A 23,578-nucleotide genomic window follows, 5' to 3' on the forward strand; every position below is an offset into this window, starting at 1 on the left:
TGAAAATTCCAAAGAGAGTGAGACAACACTGGGGATACGAGACAGTTTTGGACAAAGGAGAAAGAGGAAGGGAATGAGGTATTCGATCTGAGAAGTGAGCATGCGCGCTTGACGGGAAGTAGAGGACGAGCACACGGGGCAGGAAAATGCCTGCTGGTGACTCGGGAGCTAGGGACACAGGGGCGTCTAGCTGATGGGCCCTCTTCAGAAGCCCTCTACCTACCCAGCTCAGTTCAAATTAAGCTGAGTTGACACCCTAAGATCTCCTTCCTGAAGCAGTTTCTCTTTCCAAATCTCTTGGGCGGGAAAGGGGAGAGGGTCAAAGGTTCTTTCTGAGTCTCATTTCTTAATAAACAGCTTAAATCAATGTCCCCCAAAGCAGCCTTGGTGCCGGGAGCCGGTCCATGCTTGCTGTTTCAAGGGACCTGGCATATATGGCATACTGTTCTTAATATGTTTGCTCACCTTCTTGGCGCTGTTTTTTAACCAAGGTCACCTCTCCGAGAAAGGTTGAATCCCCAGGTAGGGATTTTCCCCTGAAGTTAGGGAGGGAATAAAACCCCTCAACTAAGTGCCAGGTGGGTAATTAATCCCTTTAACTACGAACAATCATGCTTAAACTACATAATCTTTTCTCCCTGGAATGGAGATAAGAAACGCCCTAACCTTTGTAATAGAGATTGATAGGATTGAATCAACTGGTATAAATACAGTTGTAACAAGACAGAAACACACAGAACTCAGAATCTAGAGACAGAGACAGAACTCAGAACACAGAACTCAGGAGAAAGAATTCAGAAGACAGAACCTACGCGGAACCTGAAGATGGAGGAGCTTCGCTGGAGAGAACATGGCAAGGGATCCTGGACTGAACCTGACTGCAGAGCTTGGCAAGAGATCCTGGCTAGGCTGCTGATGAACTGAACACTGTCTCTGAGTCTTTCCCTCTTCGCCGACTCCGTCCACACCTTTGGGGACCCCTGGACCTGCTGGGGTTGGACCCCGGCACCTTGGGTGGCAGAACTTTGGTCCCTTCAATATGTTGGCCAAATTCTTCCTATTTGTTTACATTCAACATAGTTCAGCTACATGCTCTCGTAACTATGACTGAAGACGTGGCAATAATGAGAGTAAAGCAACGGTCCTCAGCCCAGCTGCCCACTGGAATCATCGGGTGAGCTGAAATCAGAACACTGAAGTCTCGGCTACTGAAATCACAATCTCTGAGGAGCTGAGAATCACAGGATTAAATAGAGGCTGCCATGAGTGTGACGTTTGGGAGGCTACTAAGAACCAACGAGCCTGGCCAGCGTGGCTCAGTGATTGAGCATCGACCTATGAACCAGGAGGTCACATTTCGATTCCCAGTCAGGGCACATGCCCAGGTTGCAGGCTTGTTCCCTAGTGTGGGGTGTGCAGGAGGCAGCCGATCAATGGCTCTCTCTCATCATTGATCTTTCTCTCTCCCTCTCTCTCCCTTCCCTTCCCTTCCCTCTGAAATCAATACAAATATATTAAGCCCTAGCTGGTCTGGCTCAGTGGCTAGAGCGGACTGAAGGGTCCTGGGTCTGATTCCAGTCAAGGGCACATACCCAGGTTTCAGGCTCTATCCCCAGTGTGGGGTGTGCAGGAGGCAGCCGATCCATGATTCTCTCTCATCTCCTGCATCCCATGAATGATTCTCTAAGTTCTAAGTGCTAATTACTCATTGTTGAACTTGAACAATGACCAGGTTTCTTAACCCCCAAATCTCTAAGGCAATCCCAGAGAGGCAGGCGGCTATTCTCTCATTGCAGCTGAGTCCCCAAGACTTTGCTGCAAGGGAAGAGGACCGAGAGGAGACCTTTGAAAGAGCTTCCAGATCAGCCTTTGCAGTCTCGGTAACTAGGTCATATCTGAACAGATCTTATAGCAGCTTTTCTGTTCTACATGCAACCATTTTGAAGTTTTTCCAAATCCATTAACGTCTGGGCTCCAAACAGCCTGATTTTTATTTATTTATTGTTGCTTGTATAAATAGTTTTATTTTTTAAACTTTTCATTTGTTACTTATTTTTCCCATAAAAATTTAAACAGCACAAAAAGGGAAAATTAAGTAATTCTTTCCACAGTCCTAACTTCAGAGGTCACGGCTGCTTACCGTGTCCTATATTGTCCCTTTCCACATTTTCCGTTTTAAATTTCAGCTTTATTGAGATGTAACTGACATATCATTAACTGCCTACATATGTAAAGTTTACAACTGGGTGAGTTTTGACACATGCATATACACCTGTGAAACCATAACCATGATCAAGATAATGTACCGCCCAGCCAGTGTGGCTCCGTGGTTGAGCATTGGCCCATGAACCAGAAGGTTAGGACTCGATCCCCAGTAGGACGCGTGCAGGAGGCAGCTGATTGATGTTTCACTCGTCGATGTTTCATCTCCCTTCCTCTCTCTAAAATCAATAAAAATACACATTTTTAAAAAGATAATGTACCTTTCCTTACTCCCCAAAGTGTCCTTGTGCTCCTTGTAATCCATTCCCAACACCCACCAACTCTATCCACAGGCAACCTCTGATCTGCCTTCTGTCACTACAGATTAGTTTACATAGTCTAGAGTTTTATGTAAATTAAATAGCACAACATGTTTGTTTTTTTTTAGCCTGGCTTCTCTCATGTGATATAATTATTTTGCGGTCCATCATGCTATTGTGTGCATCAATATTTCATTCCTTTTTATTGCTGAGTAATATTCCATGGTATGGGATGTACCTCAATATGTTTATTTATCATTGATGGACATTTGAGCATTTCCAGTTTTTGTCTATTACAAATAAAACTGCTCTGAATGTTTGTGTACGAGACTATGTAGGGGAGGTGGGGGAGGTATGCATGGGAGGGGATAAAGGTGATGGAAGAAGATTTGATTAGGGTGGTGAATACACTACACAGTGTACAGATGATGTGTTGTGGAATTATGCACCTAAACCTTTATAATTTTGTTGACCAGCGTCACCCCAATAAATTCAATAAAAAGGATAACAAATACATAAATAATCTTTAAAAAAGATAATGTCGACATATAGGCCAATCTTATTTGAATAACTGTTAAACAAAAACAGCAACAACTGTGAATGACTAAAGAGGGAATGTGGCTAGAGTGATAGTGGTAACATGTGAGCTAACATTTGCATAAAACCTTAAAACATCAAATTATCTAACTATTTACAAAGAAGAATCATAGAATTCACCAGTCCAAGTTTCCACCTCGTACAGACCCAACTCAAATGTCATCACTCCTGGGAGGAATCCAGAGTGAGTCACCAGCTACCTTAAATACACTTTGTAAGAAACTCTGAAACACTGTCAAGAAACTCCCTGAGGGCGGGGACTTTGGTCACTGCCACATCCCAGCACGCAGAGCCTGGACACATGCACACACACTTTTTTCCTAAGCAGCTCAGTCCATTCTGGGACAGTTCTAGGTATCAAGTCTTTGCTGATACTGATCAACATTTTTGTCCTAATTATACCCCCTAGCCTAGAGCCATATTTTCCACATGACACTAAAAATATTTTTAAATGCATATCCTGACTCTTAACCATTTGTGTTAAGGCACAGTTTAATTTAGGACTAAGGAGGAACAGAGTTTGCCACCCCAAAAGATGCCTCTTTGGGATAGCGATTATTTTAAACTGGCTATTTTTAAGAAACAAAAGGCTCAGAAAAGCCTATGACCTCTCCCCTAAATGCCTAAAAGAATTTAGATAGAGGACCTGCTCCAGGACCATACAGAGCCATACTGACCTGGTCATTCTTCAAAGCATATGGGTGGGAACATCTGCCAGATCTGTGTACAAACCTGAATTATAATTGTATGATTTAGGACAAATGCTTAATCTTATGCCCCAGTTCCTTTGCTTGTGAAATGATAGGGATAGCTATCACACAAAATTATTGTAAGACTTATATATGAGAGCCAGGCTGGTGTGGCTAAGTGGTTGAGTGTCAATCCATGAACCAAGAAGTTACTGGTTCGATTCTCGGTCAGGGCACATGCCAGGCTTGTGGGCTCAATCCCCAGTATGGGGATGTATGGGAGGCAGCCGATCGATGATGTTTCTATCTCTATCCCCTCTCCCTTCCTCTCTCTAAAAATAAATAAAAACTTAAAAAAAAAAAAAGAAATTATATGAGAAAATGTATTCTAAAGCCCCTTGCACAGTGTTATCACCATTGAATATCCCACAATTTTTAAGGATCTTCCTAAAGAATGGCACATCAATCCATATACAGGGCTCCAGAGGGGCCACCCAGGGGCGAGTTCTTTCCTTTTTTTGTTTGTTTGTTTGCTTGCTTGTTTTTAGCAGTTACACTGGAAATAATGAAGCCCCACCTCAGAGACTGTCATAGGGTTTTCTTTTGAACCATCATCCAAAAGCTCCTACCTGTTCAATTTGTTTCTAGATTTAATTCCAGGATATAATAATATTCTTATTGGTTTGGAGTAATTATTCCAAAATAACAAGACTTTTTAAAATCTTAACCCTACTATGTAATTCATTAAATTTTGCTCCCAAGTTTGTCATCTACAAATTTAATTAAAATGCTTTCTTAAGTCCTTGATAAAAACACCAAGTAGAATAGGGTCAAAGTCCCTGAATCAGTTCACATTGACACAAGCTATTCAACCCATACAGCCCAGCAAACAATATTAGAACCTTGTCACATCTTTCATCATTTCCTCAATGATGTCAACTTACTCTGTAAATGTCTTGCTAAAATCAAGACAGAATGTAACTATGGCATTGCTCTAATTTACACTCCTAGTAACTTTATCATAAAATAAAATATAGATAAATTGACATGAAATAGTTCCAGAAAACTCATATTCATTTCAAGTGTCAACATCTTTCTTTTTGAAGGGTCCACAAAACAACTATTTAAATCACTGGAATTTTTCCCCCCGTGATCAATATCCTACTTCCTGGTATGATTTCTAGAACCTGTCATTTTCCCATTCATGACATTTATAATGTTTTAATGTTTCCGTCTGACACCCTTATATTTTTACCACAACTTCTCAAGAAGAAATTTTTAAATATATTTTTATTGATTTCAGAGAGAAAGGGAGAAAAAAATGGAAATATCAGTGACGAGAGAGAATCATTGATCAGCTGCCTGCTACACCCTCTTTTACTGGGGATAGAGCTTGCAACCTGGGCATGTGCCCTGACCAGGAATCGAACCATGACCTCCTGGTTTATAGGTCAATGCTCAAATACTGAGCCACGCTGGCTGAGTTAAAGTACTTTGATTTTAATAGAAATAGATAACCAGCATATATCTGGGGGCTTACAGATAAAATTATCCAAATGTGGTTATCTGAAGATACAGATATTGGGTCTCATGTAGACCCAAAACCAACCAAACAACCCAATTTTTATCCAAAGGTATCTCCTTCGGTTGTGGGGCTTGGCATCACATAGATTGCCTTACTCTGTACATGAGGATGTTTGGGAAGAGCCAGAGGGTCTCACTGCACTCCCATCTTCACCCCACTCTTCATCTCCCCTTCTCCCACCCTCTCCTCCTCCTTCCTTCCTCCACTCCAGCCTAGCTCCTTTGGGGCAGGTTCAGCAATTTTCCAGGTCTGGCCCTGAGGGTATCTCCCCAGGAATCCTATGCTCTGCAGGAATCCAAAGGGTGAGAGTGCAGGGGTGTGGCCCGCTGGTGGCCAGCTCCAATCAGAGCTGGGAAGGGGCAGAAGCAAGGACTACGAGGAAATGGGTCACTGCCCCAGGCTGGCAGCAGCAACTGCTGTGCTTGAGCTTTTCTTCTCAAATCTTTGCTCTCTTCCTGACCCACATGAACCAGCTCCCAAGAGCAATAAAATGGGGCAATAAAGAAGCGCTGACTCACATCTGTGGGGTAAGAATTCCCTGCCAAGAGAAGAAAGAGGAAAGACCCAGTGCTTTCATGGGGACAAGAGGAACACGCTGAAAATTAGATTTTTTAAAAATATATTTTATTGATTTTTTACAGAGAGGAAGGGAGAGGGATAGAGAGTTAGAAACATCGATCAGCTGCCTTCTGCACACCTCCCATGGGGGTGTGGCAGCAACCAAGGACATGCCCTTGATCGGAATCAAACCCAGGACCCTTCAGTCCGCAGGCTGATGCTCTATCCACTGAGCCAAACCAGTCAGGGCCGAAAATTAGATTTTTAAAAGGTCTGAGACTTGACCAATTGCCCCTGGATGCCTCCACACCAAAAATTTGCCCCCCCCCCCTTTTTAAATCCCTCTTCCTATTTTAAACACTCCTTCTTTTCAAGGTGTGGTAAGAATAAGAAGGGGGAAACCATGGTTGCAGAGCCAAATCAAATGGGAGCTTGGACTCATGGGAGCTGGTGGAGATGCTGGCCGAACCCACTGTTGGGGTTTGGCTGGGTCCTGGAAACACCCACTGAACGGGCTACTTCTTCCTTCCCTGCAAACCAGATCCTAAGAAGAGTCTTCTACTGCCTGAAGTGGTGACTCTGTGACCTCTTGGCCTTGGTCACGTCTTCTCTCCACCCCAGCCCCAGGGACTCTTCCTCTTTCCTGGACAGTTCCCAAGTCCCTAGTGTAATTTATCTGTCGGCAGCAGAGGGCGAACTGGCCCTAGAGGAAGACCAGGTCAGCTCACCGCCCTGTGGCTGGGTTGCTAATGACTTGCAGCTCCATCAACATAAAGCTTACTCTTCACAAAGGAGCATTGTCACTAAGCATGTTCCTTTTCATTCTTGAAATCTCTACTGCCTTAGTTAGCTCTTCCCCCTCCCTCCTGCCTTCATTCTTGCTCTCTACCCTCTCCCAGCCTCTTGGAAGCAGCAGGAAATGAACAAGGTCCACAGTGGAGAAAAACAAACCTCACGGCCCTGCTGAGGGAGACTGCAGGGAAAGGACCCAGTGGCAGTAGCAGCCGCGGGAGCTGAAGGCAGGTGTGTGTGTGGGGGGTGGGGGGGGGTGGGGGGGGTGTATCCAGTATAGCAGTGTTCTCCAAACTTTCCTAGAGAAAATAATCGCCTGGACACTTGTTAAAATACAGCTTCCTGGGCCTCACCCAGGAATTCTGACCCAAGGCATTCATGCGGTCAGTGGTGGACCCCATTTCAGCAGCACTGTTACACATCAAATGCGCTGAATAGACTGTGAGGATCTGGTTAAGGGCTTGCTTGGATAAAATCCTGATAAGATGAACTCACCCAGAAGAGTCAGTCCAGACCCTCCTAAGTCCAAGCCAGAAGGTTTCATAGGTCAGTCTATTGCTGCTCCCTCCCCTTGGCAACTGAGCAGAGAATGTATCAACCCAGCATTGTTTGGAGGAGGATGGCTGTCCACTGACTGATTCTTCATCTCAGCTGTCAGGATAATCACAGAAGGTGCCCCCTACACCTCTGGGCAGATGTAGATTCTACCTATGTGACCCCAGCTGTGTTCGACAGCTTGTGCCCAGAGCCTCTGTCTCCTCCTCAGCACCCTGAACACTCAGAGCCTCTAGTCACAGACTTGTGGAATGAGCTGATTAGCCTCAAGAGCAGTGGTTCTCAACCTTCCTAATGTCACAAATACAGTTCCTCATGTTGTGGTGACCACCAATTTCATTGTTACAAATTGAACATAATTAAAGCATAGTGATTGATCACAAAAACAATATGTAATTATATATGTGTTTTCCGATGGTCTTAGGCGACCCCTGTGAAAGGGTCGTTCGACCCCCAAAGGGGTCGCGACCCACAGGTTGAGAACCGTTGCACAAGAGGTTCAAGCACTCAGAGGCACTTAGAGCCATTCAAGGACAGCCACTCACTTCTGTTCATGCACCAGAAGATAACGAGACAGAGAAAAGTATCCATGGACACTTCCTACCACCTCCCAACCCCATTTATGACATCGTCCAAAACCGAGGGTTCGCTTATCATCTTTTTTCACTCTAAGTTTCTCCAAATGGCATGACATTCAATTCAACAATCTTCGTCTGAGCACCTACTCCATCCACACCTCGAATTAGACACTGGGCATGTATATTCGCTGATACACCTAGTCCTAGCCCTCAAGGAGCCCTGGTTGATTGGAGAGACAAGCAAATATGTAAGAGCAAACGTACAGAAATGCAGTAAGAGCACAGCATGGAGATAGCAAAAAGCCCGCAAGGCCATCAGAGGGCAGGGAAGGCATCCTGAAAGAGGGGGCTGCACTGAGATTTGAAGGGGGGAAATATGAGTTCACCAGGAGACAAAGGGGCAAGGCCAAGAGAAGTCTTGGGGTCTGAAGACATTTGGGGTGATGCTGAAATGCAATGAAAAATGTTAGATGTCAACTTTAAAATGTGTAAGTGAGTACATGGTTTTTAAAACTCTTTTAGAAAGAAGCAGGAGAAAAACAGTTCTGGCTAACGTCATTTCTGTCAGCAGCAGAGGCGGAAATCTACAGGGGCTGTGACTCAGAACCAGACTCTTCCAGGAAAGGGCCAGACCAGTCTTCAGCTTCCTCTTCTCCCACTTCCACCCCTGCTCTCAGCGAGGAACACCACTTACTCACGTTGGAGTCAAACAGCCTCAGGTGGTTGCTGACTCACTTCTGTACACATATACGTGGGTACCGGTGGTAATTGAAATTAGTGGGTAATGGGAGACACTTCTGACTCTATTGACCAGTGATTCTCAAACTTAAAAGTTCATGATCCCCTTTGACTCTAAATAATATAAACTCTTGCTCAGCCAGCGTGGCTCAGTGGTTGAGCGTCAACCTATGAACCAGGGCGTCATGGTTCAATTCCCAGTCAGGACACATGCCCAGGTTGGAGGCTTGATCCCTAGTAGGGATGTGCAGGACTGCAGGAGGCAGCCGATTGATGATTCACTCTCATCATTGATGTTTCTATCTCTGTCTCCCTCTCCCTTCCTCTCTGAAATCAATAAAAATATATAAGAGAAAGAGAGAAAGAAAGAAAGAAAGAAAGAAAGAAAGAAAGAAAGAAAGAAAGAAAGAAAGAAAGAAATAAAGAAGGAAAATAATAATAAACTCGTATACCTTCCTTTAACATGAGCTGAAACAAGTTTGGGATTTAAATATATGTTTTCAATTTATACTGATTTGCCTCTGTGGGAAGACTTGGGCTCCTGCAGATAATCATTCCACCCTGTTATTCAACCTGCCCCAGACCCCATTCCAACACACACTTCTTGGCTCCAAGCGTGAGAGGGGCGCATGTGCAGACCACCAAAGATGGGTAGAAAGAGGTGTGAGCCAGACACCCGGCAGTATTTAGGCCCAGTGCCTGCAGAGATATGTGGTGCACCAGGATGGGGGTAGGGAGGAGGTGTAAAGGGGCCGGAAGCGGAGTGATATATAACCAAAGGAGAAGAGCAGGGGCGGGGCTGGAGGGAACAGCTCCAAAAACGTCAGTGTTCTTCCCAACTTGGAGAAATAGAGGCAACAGACAGATCAGAGATTTAAGGCTGGGAAGGTGGGGAAGGATTCTTTTTTTTTTATAATTTTTTTTTTTATTGATTCCAGAGAGGAAGGGAGAGGGAGAGATAGAAACATCAATAATGAGAGAGAGTCACTGATCGGCTGCCTCTTGCAGGCCCCCCCACTGGGGATCGAGCCTGCAACCCGGGCATGTGTCCTTGACTGGAATCGAACCCAGGACCCTTCAGTCCACAGGCTGATGCTCTATCCACTGAGCCAAACCAGCCAGGGCGGGAAGGATTCTTTCAAGGATTTCTATTTTGTACCTTTCTGGTGTTCCTCTGTTCCTTCCCCCCTTTTCTGTAGTTAGCTTACTGTTTTGTGCTATTAAAATTGATCTCTCTTTATTTCTTGCCAGTCCATCTTTCCCCTTGTTTGGCTGACCACTATCATATACTAAAAATATCTGAGGTCTTTCTAGTTTATTTCAATGATTACTTCTCAGAGATAACAGACTTGAAATTCATAAGAAAGTGTGAATTATGCAAGTTGTCTAATTCTGAGCTTCTTAAACCAATACAAAATGGTAGTTCTCAAGACTTTTAATAAATGGCCTTTATTCAACACCTGCTAAGCCAGAAATTCTCTTTAACATATTCTATCTCAGATGGGACAATCCTGCGAAATAACTATTTAATTCCATGAGATGCAGAAATTATACAGGTAGTGAGGAAAGGCAGGAATTGAAATCTGAACGTGACCCTCTTCTGAATCCTCCCTCCCACACTGCCTTCAGGACTGAACTGAAACAGGCTCTAATTCCATCAATTGGCTAAAAGCTACAGGCATCATCCTCAAGGCAGAGAACTGCCAGTCCAACATCCTACAGGCAACATCCTCAAGGCTCTCTCTCCCTCCCTGTCTCTCTCCTGCCACCCCTTCCTCTCTCTCGTCTCCTCAGGTGCCCACTCTTCTGTTGCAGCTCCCTCAGCCATCACATGGCGCTCTCTAAATGCCAGACACTCAAGCATTCTAACATACAAGGTTGGAGCAGGGATTTCCAGTGGTGGTCCAGGACTTCTGCTAACCTACAAAAAGGACTGAGAGCTGTTCTCTCCATCTCAAAGAAGCCGCATAAAAACTGTCTTTTTAGGCTACTACCATTCCTTGGTTTTTGTCTGGAGTCCCATCAACTCAGTGCAGTAGGCCTGGTTGTCTTATGGGAAATGGAAGTAATTAATAAATGATACTTATCTGGTAGGCTAAAGCCTGAAACATTAAGATCCACCCTTGAGCCCTAACCAGCTTGGCTCAGTGGATAGAGCATCGGCCTTCGGACTGAAGAGTCCCAGGTTCGATTCCGGTCAAGGGCATGTACCTTGGTTGCAAGCACATCCCCAGTAGGAGGTGTGCAGGAGGCAACTGATCGATGTTTCTCTCTCATCGATGTTTCTAACTCTCTATCCCTCTCCCTTCCTCTCTGTAAAAAATTAATACAATATATTAAAAAAAAAAAAAGATCCACCCTTGAGCTCAGCTGGCATGACATGGGACCTTTGAACCAGGAGGTTATGGTTTAATTCCTGGTCAGGGCACAGGCCAGGGTTGCGGGCTTGATCCCCTGTGTGGGGTGTGCAGGAGACAGCCAATCAATGATTCTCTCTCATCAGTGATGTTTCTATCTCTCTTTCCTTCCTTCCTCTCTGAAATTAAAAAAAAAAAAATTTTTTTTAAATAAGATCCACCCTTGAGAGCTACTTAGCAGTGAAAGGTTAGGACTTGCAACTTAATCACCAGTAACAAAATCTTAATCTGAAGCATCAACTCCTTCAGTAAACTGCTACTATGTTAGAAGAGAAAGGAATGGATTGAAGAACTGATTCAAATCCTGAGTCTGTCACTTGTCATCAGTTATTGACCAAATTACGGAACTTTTCTGTGCATCAGCTTTCTCATCTATGAAATAATAGTTGCTATCTCATAGGATTGCTAACTGGATGCAATGAAATCATGCATTTGAAGTGCAAGATGCCTGACCTAATATCTGCTTAATCAACGCTCTTAACTTTTTTTTTTTAAAGGACCATAACCCAAAGTTGGTGTTTGACTATGACACAGGCACATCTCTTCCTCCCCCATCTGCCTACTGATTATTTTCTTTTTTTTCATCCTCAGAATTATGAATGTTTTGGATGAGGTTGCAAATGCCTGAAACAAAAGCAGAAGGAAAGTGTAGGCTGGGTCTGGAGGGCATGTGCCAATCTCTTCACTCTGAATCACAGTTTAGAAGGCATTTGGGCTGCTGGCACACAGGAGGAAGGTGAAATAAAGGCCCTGTTTTCAGGAAGCTCAACCTCTAATGGGGAGTCAGGAATCATGCTTGGGAAAGACTCACCCAAATCAGACTTGGGTAAGTATAAATACTGAATATGTAAGTGCTAGGAGGAAAGTTCTCCCTTTCACAGAATTTGACACAGAGGTTCACTGTGGGTGACCAATCAAGGAAGACTTTGTGATGCTCTGCCATTGTTAGCAGGTATTAGGCAGCTAGATATTAGTAAAGGGAGGGAGCAGGGGAAACAAGACATTATTCAGCATAATCTACTAGGGGACATAGGCTTGCATCCCTAGGAAGTCTGAGCTTCACACACTCCCCCAGAACTACCTTCCTTCCCCACAGATCACTGGGGAGGGATAGAACAATAAAAGGGAGGTGAGCACATGCACAGTAGGAGCCACAGTGGCCACCACAGAGGCCTGTCAGTCTCGCCTGGGAAAAGAACAGGCTGGTTAGGAGGTGGACCCATCGGAAGGCCACGAAAGCTTCAGAAGTTGATTGATCATTTTGAAAAACTTCTTGGTCCTTCCCAAGCCCAAGATAATATAATCCCAGCTAACGAAGAGCTCTCCTCCCCGCCCCCGTCCCCAACACTGGCTCATCGTGTTTGTTTGCATGTTCTCTCTGAAGTGGCCATGTGGCTCTGGCAGTCCCCTGGGGCCTGGGGCAGACGGCTCAGGCTCCAAGTGCAGGCCTGGACACAGCGCCAGCCCAAGTGCAGCTGGGCAGGGAACACAGACTAAGCTAGCCGATGGGGGAAAGGTTGAACTGAACTAGCCTTGACATGGCACAGAACTCTGGATACTGGTCCTATTTCTGGCCCTGACGAAGGCAAGATTGGACTTTTTCCATGCGGGATGGACGGAGATGGGACACTGGGACCGCGGGGGCACTCCTTTGATTTTGCATCTGGTGCCACAAGTATATCTTATCACCAGGCCGCATTCTCCCTTGTGGGTCCCCGAAAATGCTTTTCTCACAACACTGCAAGGGCCCCACTTCCACCGGCAACGCCGTCACCCTCACTCAAGCACCTGCTCCTTTTATCTCTCCAGTGTGTGCCCTCCACCACTGCAACTGCCACAGAAACTGCCATGAAGCACTACTTTCATCAAGTTGCTTGCTTCTAGCTGAACATCTGTGATACCTATGGAACTAAGCGCAGACCTCACATAACCTCGCCAATGTGAACCCAACTTACCACCCATTTCTCTCTGCCTACACCAGATTGCTCACTACTCCCCTGAACTCATCTTCAGCTTGGGTTCCTCCACATCTTTCTTTATTCTTTATTCTCTATCTCAAATGCTGCTCCTTCCTTTGGATCTTCCCCCAGTCCTCTAACTCCTTCAACATCCTTCAACCTGGGCTCTTATCATTTGCTGCCTGGGGGTTAAGGTTCTTTGTAAATTTTTGTTTTGTTTTGTTTTTTTGTTAACTAGCTACCAGATTGTTAACTCCTTAAGGGTAGATATCTTACTCTGTTGTCTACCAGCACTTAAAATATATTGCAAAAATAAAATAAAACAAAATAAAATAATAGACTAGAATAGAATAAAATAAAATAAATTAAATATACTCCAAGCCCTGGCCAACTTTCCCAGTGGTTAGAGCAGTGACCCTCAGACCAAAGTGCCTCAGGTTCAATTCCCAGTCCAGGGCACGTACCTCGCTCGCTTGTATACTTCGAAAGTGACAACTGAATTGCACCATAGCTGAATAACCCTTCCTGCCCCCCTCAAGACTGCACTCATATTTCTTCTCCTACCAATACCTCTCCAAGTGAAACGGAATTGCCTCTTCCTATTTTACCGAGCAGGCAACTGAGGCCTGGAAAATAAAAATCATTGGTCCAGAAGGGGTTAGGGGTGTGAGTGCAGCAGAGGCCAATATAGAAACGTCCAGATCCAAGCATCTCAGTGACCCTCTGCTTGTCATTCTCCTTTAGTCTCTCTCTCCTCAAGGCTGTGGTGACAGCCTGGAACGGGTTAGCAAATGCAGGTCTCTAGGCCTGGGATGAAGTAATAAGTCTCTTTAACTCTCTCCTAAGAGAGAATATTTTTAAATAAATGTGGATTTCAATTTATATTCTTAAACAGATAAGCAAACAAAATCACAAACGGCTGGAACTTTGATTCTCCACCAAGATTTTGTTTTTTCTTTTTCCACCAAGAATTTTTAGAAATGAAAAGAGGAAAGTGAAATTTAGCCTCAGAGAAATTTACTGCAATGTAAAAATCATACAGACCTTTAAACTTCAATGTTTTTATTCTCTGGCCATACCCTGGCCAGTCTGTCTCTGCTGTTTCTCATCATACTAATTGCTTTGCCTGAAAGGCAAGTAGGGGTAAATATAGCAGCAGTCTCTCTGATGTTACATTCTCTGACCAGGTCTGAACATGTCCTTGACACTGTCCCTTCAAAAGGAAAGAGGCGAGAAAGTATGTCCTTGCTACTGTATATAAAGAGAAACTCCTGTTGCCAGCCATTACGAGGGTACAGGGGGATTGGTGAGTAATAAAGAATAAAAATAAAGAAGTGAAAGTTGCTAATAATTTGTCAGGTTTCCTGTGTCTGGCTGTCCCTGGCAGGCGGGCCAGAGCCAGACCCAGTCAGTCAGCAGTATTTACTGAGGTGGAGGTGGCCTGCTGCCCTGCACTGGAATTCACACGTGGTTCAACTTCCAGTTCTGCCTGTTGCATTTTGAAAAGTGTCCTGCCTAAAACGCTTTGTAGTCACTGAATGCGACTTTCTCCTCACTCTTTCTAGTCTCTTTTTTCTTTACACACACACACACACACACACTAGAGGCCCAGTGCATGAAATCCGTGCACTCGGGGTTGGGGGGGTGCCTCAGCCGGGCCTGCACCCCCTCGCAGTCTGGGGCCCTTGGGGGCTTTCTTTTCTTTTCTTTTTGCTCATTTGTAATTTATGCGTGAAACTTGATTTAGATATATTATGAACTCTAAATTACCCCCAAGTAAAATATGTTTGGCAGGTTAACTGTGATTATTTTATTTCCAGTGTCTAAGATAATGTCTCAACTCTCTTTTAAAAATTTTACACCTCCTGGCCAGTGTAGCTCAGTTTGTTGGGCACTGTCCCATGTACCAAAAGGTTGCTGGTTCAATTCCTGGTCAGGGCACATACGCAGGTTGCAGGTCAGGGTATGTGCAGGAGGCAACAGATCAAAGTTTCTCTCTCACATCAACGTTTCTCTCCCTCTCCCTTCCTCTCTTTCTAAAAATCAATAAAAATGTATTTTAAAAAATAATAAAAAATAAAAAATTTACACCCCTAATGTAAAATTTAAATTAGGCACCACCCATAAATATGTAATTTATATATGTAAAAATTATTTATAGTAATCATATTTATAAGTATAATTTATAGCCCTAGCTGATTTTGCTCAGTGGATCAAGCATCAGCCTGCGGACTGAAGGGTCCTGGATTCGATTCCAGTCAAGGGCACATGCCCAGGTTGTGGGCTCAACCCCCAGTAGTGGGTGTGCAGGAGGCAGATGATCAATGATTCTCTCTCATCATTGATGTTTCTCTCTCTCCCTCTCTCTTCCTCTCTGAAATCAATAAAGATATTAATATATATGTATATATATAAATTTATACACACACTTCTTTGTCTATTGCTTTATTTTCTTGTGATAGTACTCCTGGCTTGTGTGCTTACCTGTTTGAAGACAACTAGCCAAATTAACAGAGCAATTCTGTGCTAGGAGTTAATGTATACATTAATGTACATAAAATCTCTCACACAGTGCCTAGCATATGCTAGTTGCTCAATCAAAGCTAGGACCCTTAATCTCCTCCCCCTTGTCCATAGAAGAGGACAGGGCTGACCCAGAAGAGTTTCAATTTGTAAGCATCTGGCTTAGGAATGTTGGAGCTAAAAAGTGTTAGATATTATTTCACCAATTATCATCTTAAGACAGGAAAACTGAGGCCCAGGGAGAGTAGATTGTTTAAGAAAGGTTACAAATCGACTGAGTGGCTAAAGTAAGTATCCTAATGAATTCTTCTAAACTTCCACTTATACCTCTGACTTATTTTTTTTAACCCCTCCTGATTCATCTCTAAACTAATTAAAATAACTAGTCTTTAGGTTAACTGTCTTCTCTTTATCCATCTCTTAGTGTGTTTCCTTCAGAACTTTAATTTTACACCTAGATGTGCCTGTAGAAGTAAAACTTCAGGGGAGATAGACATGAAATAAAATCCTATATAATAAAAGCGTAATATGCAAATTGACCGAACGGCGGAACGACTGGTCGGCGAGCAGGCGGCACCAGGCCAGCCAAGGTGCGTGCCAGCGGGCAGAGGGAGAGGATGGCGATCAGGGGGCAGTGGCAACCAGCAGCAGAGGGGCGATTGGGTGGCAGGGCTAGCTAAGGGACCCCACCCCCCCCACCCCCGTGCATGAATTTTTGTGCACCGGGCCTCTAGTCTTTAATAATACAATTAAGTACTGGGCTGAATGCATTCTGATTCTTCCAAATCACAGCACGCAGAGTGAACAGCAGGTATGGTTTATTATTATTATTATGATGATGATGATGATGATTAGCATTATTACTATTATTAACATCATCATCACCACCAATTTGGCTTCCATGTGTGAACTGGGTCTTAACGGTGTGTTTTTTTTGTTTGTTTGTTTGTTTTTCCCCATCCCTCCCCCACCTTAACGGTGTGTTTTAAAGGCCTGAGCTGCTGCTCTTGCCCTGAGGGAGTAAGGCAGCACCCAGGTGGCTCCTCAAAGCAACACCCAGGTGGCTCCTGATGCTGAACCCTTTGTGACAGGTGGGGAGGACTTTTGGAGGGAAGTCCCACCCCAGCATGCTGCTGGGTGGAGCTGCAAGAAAAGCTTAATTAAATTCCTTCTAGAAAAACAGAGCTCCCCTGTGGCATTCAAGCGCAATTTAGAGAGGCCAGAGAAATTCACAGCCTGGGGCCCAATGTCTGCCTGGTGCTAAACCAACCAGTTTACAAAGCACCCTGAAAGGTAGGGGGTCGCAGTAACAGGCAGGTTTTACAAAGTTAAAGGAAACAGAAAGAAGGTGGAGAGGAAAGAAAAGATAGACGCTAGCACGGCTTGACAGCTGATATGTCCTGGAAACATCTCATATCTCTCATCTCTCTTTTCCAGTCTCCCCGATAATAAGATTTATCTCCATTTTCTAGAAACAGACACTTACAGGCCAGGCATGTCCAGGATCGGACAGCAACAAAGTGGCAGAGCCAGCTGAACCCACACCCTTTGATTCCTTACCTTGTGAGTGCACCTTCCACAGCCCCACATGGGGAAACTGAACCCCAGAGTATTTTTCCTAAATTAAATGTATTGGGTAACATTGATTAATAAGATTATATCTGTTTCAAGTATACAATTCTATGATAGATCATCTATATATTGCATTATGTGCCCACCACCCAAAGTCAAATCTTCTGACCCCTTTTCTACCCCCACCCCCAAAAATGTTTTACATGATCAGCAAGGTCGAAGAGCTACTAAACAGCCGGGCTGACATCTGCCTGTGATTCAGATCTCAAGCTTGTCTAACAAGGTGTTTTGTTTGCTGATGAAAAACAAAAGTGCAGTGGAAGAAAAAGAGATGACACACATAAATTTACTGATTTAGATGACATTTGTTAACTTGGATTGGGGGTGTGGTTTGCCGAAAGAGGTCCCTAAGCTAAAACTTCAAAAACACTATGAAATCACAAATCAAATGAACAAATAGGGTCTGAAATGAAGTAAATCCAGGAGGCTATGCTGATCAGCAAACAAACCCAATATTTCTCTTCATGACCTTAATCAAGTCTCTAAAACAACTTAATTTTTTTGAATAATGTTCATAATACAAAATTCAAAAGATATAATATGAAAAGTCACTTTCTCTCCCTCCTCTGACCCCGAGCAAGCCTGACCCCCCATGAAGGATCCAGAAGACCTTGATTCAGCCTGAACAGTGAGGTTTCTAGGTGCTCTTTACATGGTCTGATTTGAGAAGTGTGGAAAGATGCAAAGCTTTGTCTAAAATAGATCTGCACAGGTCTGGCACCACCTTCCCCTTGGACCTAACAGGAAATTCCTCCCAGCGAGGGATAATCCTTACAGTAAGCAAAGATGGGAACGTTACTTCCAGGACTACACAGGAAAAGGGTAACTGCCAAACTCAACAGTTTTACCTAGAGGCATTTCTGTTCAACAACGTAACTACCATCTTTTCCTGTGATGTGTTCTCTCCACTCTCTTCCTCAAAACAAACAGCCTTCTGGGGAAGCTCTAAGGCAAGCATGTCAAACTCGAGGCCACTGGACCGCAAGCCGCGAGTTTGACATGTTTGCTCAAATCTGACTTCAGGATTTGAAGTGTACCTCATTTTTCCCATGGCCCCACATTTTCTCAAAGAGCCAGCTTGACACAAACAAGTTTTGCTAATGGGTGAAATGTGAGGAATTTACAATTGAATGGCTTTCTCCTTTCCCCAATTACCCTGTTTCTCACCTCTCAAGAACATAATTTATGAAGACTCAGCCTTCGCTCCCTTTGGAAAGAAACAGAAAGAAAAAGGTGGAGAAGCTCTCTGAGGATGCTACCAACTCTCCACTGTTAATCTGCTCCTCTTTAGATTTACAATCGAAATAGCCGAGGGGGTAGAGTTTACACCTGTTTTGTCTGTGCCTTTCCAAGACCGAACTAAGGCTTTGCCCAACTTGATAGCTCTTTTAAAGATTCTGCCCTGTTTGTACTTGTCTTTGGCAAACTCCTCCAACAACATCTGCCCGGGCAGTTACCTTCACTTCTTAACTTGCCTTTGGTCTCTATTGAAATTGTAATTAGGGGCCATTATCTACTCCTGAATAGGCACATTCAAATGCCCCTTCTCAGTCATTCCTGACTCCCAGAGAACCCTATTGAATTTATTACTACAAACCACACCCTAAGGGTTGGTTCTTTTTCTTTCTTTCTTTTTTTAATTAAAGATTAATTACACAACAGCATAGCAACATTAATACAGTTCTAAATAAAAGGCAGGAAAAGTCACCCACAATGCCCACTACCCCCCCAAAGATAAATATTCATATAGTTCATCTTGTAAAATGTTATGCAACATTTGAAAACAATGAGATAAATCTATAGGCATGAAAAAAAACCCATAGTAATTACAAAGTGAATAGCATGTTGAAATCTGTGTACTTATTGATTTGTGTACTTATGAAAGTCTATCAAAAATATAATGACCTAGCCAGTGTGGCTCAGTGGTTGAGCATCAACCTATGAACCAGGAGGTCACAGTTCAATTCCCGGTCAGGGCACATGCCCAGTTGCAGGCTCGATCCCCAATGAGGGGGAGGGGAGTGCAGAAGGCAGCCAATTATTCTCTCTCATCAGTGATGTTTCTATCTCTCTCTCCCTCTCCCTTCCTCTCTAAAGTCAATAAAAAAATTTTTTTAAATAGAATGGATAATTAATTTCATTTTATATTATTCATAAAATGAACTACTGTACAGCAATAAAAATGAGGGAACTATTGCTATGTGCAACGTGGAGAAACTTCACAAAAATAACATCAAGGGAAATAAGCCAGACACACATACAAAAGAATACATACTCCATGATTCTATTTCTGTGTATTGCAAAACTATCCTCTTGAGGAAGGAAAAAGGGAGCAATGATTGGGAGGGGACATGAAGGCTTTTGGGGTACTGGTAATGTCTATTTTTTTTACCTGGGTGGTGGTGATATGGATGTGTTTATTTTCAGCATTTCACTGATCTGTGTACTTATGATTTGGGCACACTTTTACTTGTGTGTTATACATAAATTTAAAATTAAGAGTAAAAGACACATGGGAGATGTATTTAATTAACAACTCAATGTGTAGTTTCTGATTTTGAATTAAAGTTTTACCATTTTGTCATTTAGGATTAGATTTACTATTGATTCGTAGTAAATTATCTTTATTATATTTAAGTATTTTCCTGGAGTTCTTGTTACATGGGGATTTAACTAGAATGGGTGCTAAATACACTGTAGGGATGTGGGGGAAAGGGCATTTTCATGTACTGCGATTGTAATATATAATGGAAAGCAATCAGGCAACATCTATTATTTTAAAAACATTTATACCCTTTGGCCCAACAATCTCAGTTCTAAGAATCTATCCTATTGAAATAAAACCACGAGTTTCAATAAAACTATTGAAGTATAAACATGGTGAAATACATGTACAAGGATATTTATTAGTGCAGCGTTGTGACAACACACAAACTGTAAGTACTATGCATGCCCATCAATAGGGGAATAGCTGCAAAAATTATAGTACATCCACATTTTAGAAGATCCAAAACTAGGGAATGAACTGGTACTCCACCAGCTGATTTAGAGAGATTTTACACAAGAAATTGTTTTAATTAAAAGAGGCAAAATGTAGTCACTTTTCAAATGACAAAAATATCTATATTGAGTACGTGTGCATTTGTGATTTGTCTATATGTGATTATATGAGCATGGAGAAAAGTGTTAACAGCTAGGGTGCTAAAATGATTGCTAGAGGTGTAAGAGCTGGTGGGGTGACAGAGGAGGAGGGGAGAAGAGGGAGTGAGTCAAGGGGAAAAAGAAAACAAGAACCAAAGGATTTTCTGAAAGCTCTATATGAGACAGTAATCTATCACAGATGAAAAATCAAACACAGTCCAAGGGGCATTATTAGATTGTCCTGTGTCCAGATCAAAGGGTGTAATCATTGCAGTGTACTTTCCGCGGTTCAGATCAAACGGACATACTGTATCAATTTTGGGACACCACACTAAAACAAACAAAAAGAAATAATGGTTTTTCTTGTTATAAGAGGGATGGTTAAGAATCAGGAAAGCTGGGTTCCAATTTCTTTTCAGCCACTGACTTAGCTGGGTGCCCTTGGCAACTTACTTAATCCCTCTTGTCTCTTCATGTGTACAAAGGAAATAATTATAGTTCCTATCTCTCGGGGTTACGGTAGGAAAGTTATATACGCAGGCCAGGACTGGCATCTAGAGTAAACTCAATAAAAAGAATTGCTGTTGTCCTTGTTACTAAATATTCATTGTAAGATTAGAATTTACATATAAGGAGGAAAATAAAAACAGAACCATAATCTTGCCTTCCAGAGTTAACTGTGGTTAATTTTCAAGTGTTTGTGCATTTAATTACTCGATGTGATTTGAAAAATCATTGCAAGACCTGGTGACAGCTTATTGGGATGCATTACCAGCCACCGAATGTGTGAAGGGTTGTGACACAGAGAGGCGTAGACATTCTCTGAGGCGCCAAAGAGCCTCAAGAAGCAAGTGTTACAATGAGAGCTGTCCAGCACCGAGATGGGCTGCCCGACTCCATGGGGAGCTCCTTCTTATAACAAATAACAGTCTTGGCTGGTGACCATTTGTCAGAACTGCCAGTATTGGACGAGAGGTTAAGCTATTTAAAACTCTCCCTAAAGCTAACATTTTATGATCAAGAAACACTTGCTGAAGGTACACATACATTAGATTCACCGCCCTCTTAAGACAACCAGTGTGGTTCTTGCTATAATACTGGGTGGGAAGGATAGTTCTAAATTCATCCCGTGAAAGTCAAGAGGAAATTCCTGGCATAGGCCAGGTAAAGGGCCTCTCCCTCATACAAAACTAAGGACGTGCAATTCCACCAATTAATCTAATTCCATGTGGAGAACGAAATCAAAGAGAGGGGTGGGCCTGAGAAAGGTTTACATTTTACCTTCAGGTGCTGTTTGTCTTCTTAATACTCATGGTCTCTCCCTGGAAAAAGGCCCTGATCTGGCAACAATTCATAGTAACTCCTCAGGGGCAAGGGAAAAGAACAAACAAACAAACAAACATACAGTCACGTGGCCGGGAAGAAACCTAAGAACATGGTGTTGGTGGGGGAGGAGGCCAAAGGCCTATGCAAGAACCACCCAGGTGCTTTTGATGTTTGATCAATTATTATTATTATATTAGGCTTCCTGCTACAGATGTAGCTACAATCTCTGTAACAGGATGTTTAAAAAGATTAAAGAGAAGCTGTAGTGGGGTCCTGAGGTGATAAGAGTCCCTAGTATATGTATTTTTGGACGTTTAGAGTATAAGTTCCTGTACATTCTTAAAATAAACCATTTATTTGTTATTCTGTTTTTTGTTTTTTGAAGAAACAAGTAAAATTTGTATTTCAATATGGCTGCTTCCTGCCCACAGTGATAGAGAAGTAACAAAGCAAAGAGAGGGTGGCGGTGGTTCGGTCATGCTGGTTTTTCATCAGCTTTGACTTGTGTCCCTATACTAGGTAATATCTTATCCCTACCTTAGAAAAATGTTTGGATTTATTTAGATTAAACTTGTTCATCAGAAAATGGATTATTCTATTTTGGAGAGTTGGGTGGAATTTGTGAGCTCAATGACTCAATGTGAAGTTAAAGAAACAAACAATTTTGGGTGCCCTCTCCCTCCCGGGAGCAAGCTCCAGCCCTTCCCGTTCCCCTCCTCTTCCCCCACAGGCGCATGCCTCCTAAACTCTAAGGGACCCCATGAGACTGACAACCAGGGGAGCAGTGGCAGCAACAGCTCATCCCGGGCTAACCCCCTGAACCTGTCTCCAAGGTACTCTTTCCTCTGACTTCTCAGTGAGCCAAAGCAGCCTCACCTAGACTCATTTCTTCCCCAGAGCATTTCTAGAGAGCGAAAGCAGCCCCGCCTAGGCTCTCTCCTGTTACTTCTTCTACCCTAAACCCTTTCTTGCTTCACTGTCTCCAGCTTTAATAAGTATACTCAAAAGGAAGGAGGGAAAGAAGGAAGAAAGGAAGTAAGGAAGGGAGGGAAGGAAGGCGGGAGGGAGGGAGGAAGGAACAATTTTTGGTAGAGGAGTCTGGAATTGAAGTTGGTATGGGCTGAACTGACTTAGGGTTAGAGGAGTGCTCTCAAACACAGGGAATGACTCACTGGTATTTAAGACTTCCTGCCATGCGGGCTGCTTATCTTAACTCACACCATACATTTTCACTGGGTATCCAATAATAGCATTTGGAGGCATGTTCTCAGAACTTCTGACATTAGTTATGAATAAGCTGCTTGTTACTTTCAATTCTTTTTTCTAGCAACTTAGGCCAATGTCTAGTGTGTGCTTGTACACTCTCTCTCTTTAAAGACTCTCTCAGTGTATGTATCTATTTATTTATATATTTTTCTGAAATGTTTTGTCTTTGAGAATAAGCTGCAGACATGATGCCCTTTCCCCCTACTTCAGTGTGTATTTCCTAAAAACAAGAACAATTCTCTTTCATAACCACAGTATAATTATAAAAATTACGTCAATACTGATTCAATAGTATTACCTAAACTACAGACCTCATTCAAATTTTGCAATTTCCCCAATAATGTCCAATATAATAAAAGAAAATTACAGACCATGTCGTACATTCAGTTGTCGAGTAACCTTGTTTCAGTCTCCATTAACCTGGAATAGGTTTTCCACACTTTGTCACCTCTCATGACCTTGGTGTATTTGAAGAGTTACAGGCCAGTGTTTTGTAGTGTTTCTCAACTTGGGCTGTCTGTTATTTCCTCCTGATTAGCTTCAGGTTATGCATTCTTAGCAGGAAAACCTCAGTGGTGTCCGGCACACAGCATCAGGGGTTGATTTGTCCCATTACTGTTGAAATTACCTTTCATGACTTGGTTAAGATAGTGCCTGTCTGGTTTCTGCACTTTAAAATTACTATTTGGGGGGAGGGGAGG

General features: G+C 43.0%; 1 protein-coding gene across 3 annotated transcripts in view; it reads right to left on the minus strand.

The window, feature by feature from the left end:
* The window catches only part of LRIG2 (leucine rich repeats and immunoglobulin like domains 2), a 109,898-nt gene that overhangs the window by 52,760 nt on the left and 33,560 nt on the right, over positions 1 to 23,578 (minus strand). For all 3 annotated transcript variants that reach the window (XM_059674829.1, XM_059674828.1, XM_059674827.1), the window contains one exon: positions 17,073 to 17,130. In XM_059674829.1, the coding sequence (XP_059530812.1) occupies positions 17,073 to 17,130 (58 nt within the window). The remainder of the gene's footprint in view (positions 1 to 17,072; positions 17,131 to 23,578) is intronic.

The sequence above is a fragment of the Myotis daubentonii genome, chromosome 18 (genome assembly GCF_963259705.1).
Source record: "Myotis daubentonii chromosome 18, mMyoDau2.1, whole genome shotgun sequence".
NCBI lineage: Eukaryota > Metazoa > Chordata > Mammalia > Chiroptera > Vespertilionidae > Myotis > Myotis daubentonii.